The 9,148-nt window shown below is 38.8% G+C and overlaps 1 protein-coding gene across 1 annotated transcript in view; it reads left to right on the top strand.

Annotated features, from left to right (window-relative positions):
• Positions 1-9,148, top strand: part of LOC134587171 (adenylosuccinate synthetase isozyme 2) — an 82,531-nt gene that overhangs the window by 27,151 nt on the left and 46,232 nt on the right. Inside the window, exons 5-6 of the mRNA XM_063443359.1 lie at positions 3,782-3,848; positions 6,452-6,559. Of these exons, the coding sequence (XP_063299429.1) occupies positions 3,782-3,848; positions 6,452-6,559 (175 nt within the window). The remainder of the gene's footprint in view (positions 1-3,781; positions 3,849-6,451; positions 6,560-9,148) is intronic.

Here is a 9,148-nt window from a genome sequence, read left to right as displayed (position 1 = left end):
CAGACATATAGCGCAAATGCCAGGTTTTGTTTACGTTTTTTTTGGATCACAACTTGTACATTTGGCTGCGGTCTTAAGGGGTTAAAGGACCACTACAGTGTCAGGTAAACAAACCTGTTTTCGCTGACACTATATAGTCCTTGGGGTCCCCCCACTCTCAGTGCCCCCCTTCCGTTTTACTGAAGTGGTTAAAATACCTTCAGCCACTTATCATAATCCAGTGCCGGCCTCCCTCTGCGCTTGTGACCTCTCCTCCCCCTCCGACGTCAGCTCCCAAGTGGAGCCGAATGCGCATTAAAAACTCCCATTGGAAAGCATTTCTCTGAAACTGCTATGTTTACAGCTGCAGGGTTAAAACCTGAGGGACCTGGCACCCAGACCACTTCATTGAGCTGAAGTGATCTGGGTGACTATAGTGGTCCTTTAATATAAAATAAAGGTGAAATACTGCGTAGGTGAACCAGATCTTGTATTTTACTTTTACATTTTTTAAGAAATTTGGCAGACTTGACTGTGTTAAGAAATATTTTTCTTTCCTACATTGTTGGGGAAAATGATTTTGTACATTATATATGGTCATATTAAATGCATGATGATAATGACACACATTTTCCCTTTAACTATTGACTTCAGTTTACCCTGGTCAGGTATAGAGCACGTGGTCTACAATAAAGGGAAACTGCAGGCACTATAACCATTTCATCTCATTAAAATCATCTGGTGTCATCTGGTGCTGTTTGCATTCATTGTTAAACCATTTTATGAGCAATGTGAAACTACAAAGGGAGTGATGGCCACCCACATCTGGTCACCTCTACTGACACCACCCAGATCTCTACTGAAAGTGTGACTCTACCTGTGCAAGAGCACTGCAATAGGCTGAAAGCGGTCTGCTGTCACACTCAGCCAATCATAGTCGCCCATTGCTGCTCAGGCCAATGCTTCCTCATTAGCCTGAGCAGCATAGAGGAGATGGAATGATAAAGCAGTTTAATTGCTTTGCCGTATCCAATTAACTTGTTTGCAGGCTTTAAATCCTAAGAGTCTTAGGCTAGGCAGAGTAACCAATGGTCTTGACATTAGCAAACTTTATTTTTCTTGTGCATTTCTGGCACTTCATCATTTCTACTTTTCATCTCAGCCAGCCCTTTCTCCTCAATCCAGACAAAGAATCTGATCACAGGACGATTTTCTGTAGGAAGCATTACTACGTCTGTTGAGTAGGCGGTACAGGGATATGGTTGACGTTCCCTTTATTTTTTTTTTCCATTCTTTCTTTGATTCCTGCATTAAAGATGCTAGATCTGTGCTTGAACCTCACAGCATTTATTGTGTAATTCAATGAATTCTACTGGCGGATGTGAGCAATGCCTATTTAAAGTGGCACTGTCATCCACACACCCTGAAAAAGGAGTATTTCATAAAGAAACTTTATGAAATGCTTATTTTCACTGTGTTGGATTTTCACTGAAATTCCAACCCAGTCAATAGATATACATCGACAAAGTAGACATTGGGCGGAGCTACGTAGCTGTGGGATCCTCCATAGACCTCTATTCTGTACTCTTACTGGTGCTGAAGAGGAGCAGATTATGTTATTTATATAGCGCCAACAAATTCCACAGCACTTTACAGTGAGTGGACGAACAAACATGTTTTATCAGACAAGTTGGACACACCGGAACAGGGGTTGAGGGCCCTGCTCAATGAGCTTACATGCTAGAGGGAGTGGGGTAAAGTGACACAAAAGGTAAGGATAGTATTAGACTAGGGTTTCCCAATTAATTTTTCCCGTGGAACACTTTGACCCTCCTGGAATTTTTTTTTAGAAAACTGCGCCCTTTTTTTTGTATGTGCCGGCGTGTGTCAAGGTGTGTATATACACACCTTGACACACAATGTGTATCTGTGTGTGTGAATCTGACACACACACACAGGCAGATAGTGGCACGCAGATACACACACCTTAACACACAGTGTGTATCTGTGTGTTAAGGTGTGTATCTGTGTTTGTATGCGCCTGTGTGTTAAGGTGTGTGTGTGTGTGTATGTGTGTATATATATATAGTGTATGTATGTATATGTCTGACACACACATCTTGACTCACAAAAACATGCACACTCAGGCTACGTAGAGAAATGCAAAGTTATGCACTTTGGGGTCAAGAAGGCACAAGCAACTTACACTCTAAATGGTAGTGAATTAGGGATAACCACACACAAGATGGATTTGGGAATTGTTATAGACAACAAATTAGGCAGCAATATGCAATGTCAATCTGCAGTTGCTAAGGCCAGTAAGGTTGTCATGTATAAATAGGGACATAAATTCTCTGGATGAGAATACAATTTTGCCTCTTTATAAATCGCTGGTAAGACCACACCCTGAATATGCTGTGCAATTTTGGGCACCTGTTCTAAAGAAGGATATCATGGCACTAGTGCAGAGGCGAGCTACAAAATTGATAAAAGGAATGGAGCATTTTAGTTATGAAGAAAGGTTAAAAAATGTAAATCTCTTGGAAAAACTGCACATCGGAGGGGATATAATAACATTATAAAAATATATTCGGGGCCAGTACAAACGATTATCTGGAAATCTATTCATAAACAGGGCTATATATAGGACACAAGGTCTCACATTTAGGCTGGAAGAAAGGAGATTTCATCTAAGGCAAAGAAAAGGTAAAAGCAAAACCGTATTATGACATTCAAAGTTAAAATGTCATGTAGAACTAATAAAATAACTCTTATTTTCTCCCATTTTTTTTATATTTTTTTATTTATATTAAATTTTTTTTTTTTTTGCTAAATATTTGATATTAAATGAAAGCCCTGTTTCCCCTGAATAAAATTTATATTTAATAAGTGTGGGTGCACTTAATATAAAAGAGGTGAATTACGGTTGAACAGACATATAGTCAAATTCCCGTTTTGTTTTGATCACAATGTGTACATTTGGCTCAGTCCTTAAGGGGTTATACATTAATTTCCAGGAGAGTGGTTTTTCTGCAAAACACTTGGTAGTGAAGTGGTTAATGGGACACTCTAACAGTGGAAATACAAGTATGGTATTGGGGAACTTTTGAAGAAAAAAAAATAGAATGAGTACTTACAAACAGAAAAACAACAAAGTGACATAAAATGAAGTGTGTATAAAAGTAAACCATATTTAGTAAATTAAAGGACCACTCTAGTGCCAGGAAAACATACTCGTTTTCCTGGCACTAGAGTGCCCTGAGGGTGCCCCCACCCTCAGGGTCCCCCTCCCGCCCGGCTCTGGAAAGGGGAAAGTGTTTATAACTTACTTTTTTCCAGCGGTGGGCGGAGAGCTCTCCTCCTCTTCTCCTCCCCGTCGGCTGAATGCGCACGTGCGGCAAGAGCTGCGCGCGCATTCAGCCGGTCACATAGGAAAGCATTCATAATGCTTTCCTATGGACGCTTGCGTGCTCTCACTGTGATTTTCACAGTAAGAATCACGCAAGCGCCTCTAGCGGCTGTCAATGAGACAGCCACTAGAGGAAATAGGGGAAGGCTTAACCCATTCACAAACATAGCAGTTTCTCTGAAACTGCTATGTTTATGAAAAAATGGGTTAACCCTAGAAGGACCTGGCACCCAGACAACTTCATTAAGCTGAAGTGGTCTGGGTACCTAGAGTGGTCCTTTAAATTTAATTGATCAACTTCAATCATCTAGTAAATTCATTGTATTTAATTATTATATTTTTTTACTTTTTGTTTTTCTTATTTTACCTAACTTTTTTTTTTTTTTTGACTAGTGTTTGACTTCCACCAAGCTGCTGATGGGATTCAAGAGCAGCAGAGGCAAGAACAAGCAGGGAAAAAGTAAGTGTAGAGTGCTTGACCCATAGAAGCATATATTTGTCAATATCCCTATCAGCCAATTATTCTCTGCCTCCAGATTTACCTAAGCAACACTTTTTTTTTTTCCCTGTTATAGATCTGATTCTTTCAGCAAATACATTGAGTTTCAGTCTAATAAAATAGATTAACTTTAAGAAGGCATAGTCTAAATTTGAACATTACAATTATTACTTAAATATGCCAATCATGCTATTTATAACTTCTGCTTTTTTTTTTTTTTTTCCTTCAAAGAACATAAACTTATATCTCTACATTGTGCTAGCAGATGTACTAGCAAATGTATAGATTGGGATGGAATTGTACTTAGTTTTTTTTCTTTTTTTTTCTCCCACTTGTTCTTCATACCTGATCTTCTACTCTCCAAGCACAGCAATAAGGGCTCAAAATTTTCACTCGACATTGGCGAGTAAATATTCAGCCCTGATGAGTATATTATGACTTGCAGTGGCCACTAACTTTCAAGGCCTTGTTGCTAGTAGATTTTAAATCCTGAAAGCAACCATAGCTCATATACTGTGGTTGCTATAGTAACTCCCCAGCAAATGCTTGCTAGGGAACTTAGGAACAGAGTGACTGTCACTTTCTTCAGATGCTGGCATATTGGCAGTTAAGCCAGGGTATGAGTGTCACTGGTTTGCCCTGTTTGGTGAAGCATCTACAAGCGGGGAAATTGAAAGAAGGGTGTAGGCAGACGGGATGTGGATGTTGCAGTAGCTTAACACCACGGAGGTGAGGAGAAGGCACTGCGATGCTGGAGGTATGCTCAGTTTATATTTTAGTATTTCACACTGCGAACGTCAGGTGTCTCTGATTTTGCTTTAAAAGTGACCTTGCCATGACAGTTTCAATGATCTTTAGGTTGAAAATGTTTAAAGCAAATTCTTTTGAACTTAAAAGCTAATATACTTTTCAAAAATGTACTGGAAATAAGGAAAATGTCAGTTTAATAGTATTAAACCTTTAGCTTTACAAGTTTGGAACATTAAAAGTAGTCAAACCCATGACATCTCCCATTTATCTCACACTATTATACTTCAAGATTTTATTTAGAATATTTATTTCAGCAACATTCAAACCCTAAAAGACTTATTGTAAAGTGACACTGGTTTTGCTGAAATAAAATTAAAAGAACACTTGAAACCTTTTTCTTGCATACATTTTCATCCCTTTGCTATGGAGGCTTTCATCTTATACAGATGTTATTGCCTATGAACATTTATGTTGCAGTTGGCCTTCATCAGTACACAATCTAAGTGGATCCCATATGTTCATTAAATAACCCTCAGTGTTAAGCACTCTGTTCAAGTTGTGAATCTGAATGAAATGAAGACTAAAGAACACTTTAGAGAAGTTAAAATGATATATGATTAGAAAGAATATCCAACGTTTACTGCATTATGCCATACAGGCTATGCCAAGAAAAGACTGTACTTCAAAACTCTCTTCTCAAACATACAAGATTTGACAGAAACAGATCTATATGGGAAGCTACACGTATGACAAATCAGTTTGATGTGGTACTGTCACTTTGTAGGCTTTTTGGATAACCGTTTGCCCCCTTACCAGTAAACTGTAAAACAGCAGTTGGTCAAGAACAAAAGGTTGTTGTTGTGGTCCAGTCAACATTCCTATTAAATTCCCCATGAATATATGGTACTATTTGTAAATTGTGGTCTGAAAACAATCGGGAAACCTGGGAATTATTCCAATATGTTAATCAGAGAATTATGGGAGTAGTAGTCTGTCAATTTTATATTTTTGTATGTACTCCCCTCTAAAAGACTGGAGATGCAGCTCTGTTACTAACATTAGTGCTCTTCTAACCCTCCCTTACCCCCTACTACTCTTTCAGAGTGCTGTCATCATTCTGCTTTTAAGAATGCGACAAATATTGCATCTTTTGCCTTTCCTTGGGTGTGTGCTTTAAATCTTGTGCTTGCACCAGCGTCCAATGGTCTTGTGTTAACTCCCTCGATCAAACGAGAATTAAAAAAAATCTATTATGTGCCGCTTTTGGAAGTGACGGAGTGCTGGAATGAGGGGAGTACAGGTTGACCACCATTGAGCATGGCCCTGCAGCTGGACTAAAGCTGCACCTTTTCTTGAAGCGATAATATAGGCATCAAAACAATTTTAGCTTAATGAAGGTGTTTTGGTATATAAATAAGTCATTCTCTGCCATTTAGATTTTAAATCACCTATCTAGGCGGCTATTAACCGAGCAATATTCAAGAAATTCTAGATTAAACAGATTGTGACATACAGGAACCTAAAATATCTTGGTTCTTTTTCAGAAATGTGTTTGTTTGGGAAGACTGTGCAAGTCACATGAAGGAATGTGTGACAAGGACTGCATAAACAAAGTTATTCCTAAATTGCACAGAATTGCGTACTGAGTTTTTTTTTTTTTGTGCCTTTAGTTTTCCTTTTAAAATCCTCTGTGTGGGGAGGGATGAAATTTTGGAAATGCTAATATGAGGAGCCACAGTGACAGCTGCTGTGAGGCTTATGTGGCACTTATGTTAATTAAGCTTTTATTTAACTTTTTTTTTCCTATTTCATAGTTTGGGTACTACAAAAAAGGGTATCGGTCCAGTGTACTCTTCAAAAGCTGCTCGAAGTGGTCTACGAATGTGTGACCTTGTGTCCGACTTTAATGAATTCTCTCAAAGGTTTGTGTTTTCAGGTTTTGTTAATATGAATATTGTAAATCATAGATATAATGCATTGTATCCACGTTTTGTATAGTGTGGGCATGTGTAGTTGCAGTAAATGTTTTCACATTGCTTAAGCTACAATGACAATGCACCCTATTTTTAACCAAAGGCAAGTACAGTTTTTGCACATTCTCAGGGTCTTAGAATGTGTATGTATATTTATACATTATATAGAAACATAGAATGTGACGGCAGATAAGAACCATTCGGCCCATCTAGTCTGCCCAATTTTCTAATTACTTTCATTAGTCCCTGGTCTTATCTTATAGTTAGGATAGTCTTATGCCTATCCCACGCATGCTTAAACTCCTTTACTGTGTTAACCTCTAACACTTCAGCTGGAAGGCTATTCCATGCATCCACTACCCTCTCAGTAAAGTAATACTGATATTATTTTTAAACCTTTGTCCCTCTAATTTAAGACTATATCCTCTTGTTGTGGTAGTTTTTCTTCTTTTAAATATAGTCTCCTCCTTTACTGTGTTGATTCCCTTTATGTATTTAAATGTTTCTATCAAATCCCCCCTGTCTCGTCTTTCCTCCAAGCTATACATGTTAAGATCCTTTAACCTTTCCTGGTAAGTTTTATCCTGCAATCCATGAACCAGTTTAGTAGCCCTTCTCTGAACTCTCTCTAAGGTATCAATATCCTTCTGAAGATACGGTCTCCAGTAATGTGTACAGTACTCCAAGTGAGGTCTCACCAGTGTTCTGTACAATGGCATGAGCACTTCCCTCTTTCTACTGCAAATACCTCTCCCTATACAACCAAGCATTCTGCTAGCATTTCCTGCTGCTCTATTACATTGTCTGCCTACCTTTAAGTCATCAGAAATAATCACCCCTAAATCCCTTTCCTCAGATGTTGAGGTTAGGACTCTATCGAATATTCTGTTCTCTGCCCTTGGGTTTTTACGTCCAAGATGCATTATCTTGCACTTATCCACATTAAATGTCAGTTGCCACAACTCTGACCATTTTTCTAGTTTACCTAAATCATTTTCAATTTGGCTTATCCCTCCTGGAACATCAACCCTGTTACATATCTTAGTATCATCAGCAAAAAGACATACCTTACCATCAAGACCTTCTGCAATATCACTAATAAAAATATTAAAGAGAATGGGTCCAAGTACAGATCCCTGAGGTACCCCACTGTTGACCAGCCCAAGCTTTGAATATACTCCATTGACTACAACCCTCTGTTGCCTGTCACTCAGCCACTGCCTTACCCATTCAACAATATTGGAATCCAAACTTAAAGATTGCAATTTATTGATAAGTCTTCTATGTGCAACAGTGTCAAAAGCCTTACTGAAATCTAGGTAAGCAATGTCTACTGCACCACCCTGATCTATAATTTTAGTTACACAATCAAAAAAATCAATAAGATTAGTTTGGCATGATCTCCCTGAAGTAAACCCATGTTGTCTCTGATCTGGAAATCCATGTGTTTTTAGATGTTCAACAATCCTATCCTTAAACATTGTTTCCATCACTTTCCCCACTACTGAAGTAAGGCTTACTGGCCTATAGTTGCCTGACTCCTCCTTATTACCTTTCTTATGAATGGACACAACATTCACTAACTTCCAATCTTCTGGGACTACTCCTGTTAACAATGATTGGTTAAATAAATCTGTTAATGGTTTTGCTAGTAAACCACTAAGCTCTTTTAATAGCTTTGGGTGTATTCCATCAGGTCGCATTGACTTGTGTCTTTACTTTTGACAGTTGAAATAGAACCTCTTCCTCTTTTTATATTCCTAAAAGTGTGTGACCATCACACCTGTGAGCTTGTTCCAAAACTATAGGCATCAATGGGGTGCACCCTCCTCCATGCAGCAACAACTGCCTGAATTTTTCTGTCAATGTTTTCCACAATAATTTTTACTGCATCTGGGGGCATTTGTGTCCATTCTGCCATAAGAGCATTTGTAAAGTGAGGCTCTGATGTTGGACAAGATAATCAATTCAACCTCAAGGTTTAAGTGGGGTTGAGATGAGGGCACTGTGCAGGCCAATTTAGTTTCTCATCAATAATCTTGTCAACACATGGAACAGGAAAGGGCTCTCTCCAAACTGTTGCCACAATGTCTGAAGCGCACCCAGTTGTCTAAAATGCTTTTGTGCTTTGTAGCAAAAAGATGACCGTTCACGATAATTAAGGTGCCTAGCCCAAATGCTGGATAAATGTGCCAGACTTTACAGTGGGAGCTATGCATTCCAGGAAGTAGCATTCTTTTTGCATTCACCACACCCAGATTCTTAGCCCCATCATAATCCTCACTGCTAGATAGTGATTCATTGCTCAGGTGCTTTACTCTCTCCCTGCTGATCCTTGGCATTGTTCATGCTGGTGTGAGACTTTTATACAGCCTCTCAGCCATAGAATCCCATTTCTTGCAGTTCTTTGCACATTCTTCTTGTACTGATGTTGCTTCCAGCGGCATACTCTGTAGCTTTGCCCTAAATTTTTTGCATGCTTTGGCGTTATATGATCCGCCTCTGTTTGTGTGGTTTACCGTGAAAAATCTAGTAGGT

Source organism: Pelobates fuscus, chromosome 2, assembly GCF_036172605.1.
Source record: "Pelobates fuscus isolate aPelFus1 chromosome 2, aPelFus1.pri, whole genome shotgun sequence".
Lineage (NCBI taxonomy): Eukaryota > Metazoa > Chordata > Amphibia > Anura > Pelobatidae > Pelobates > Pelobates fuscus.
This window is presented reverse-complemented; position numbering and strand designations above follow the sequence as displayed.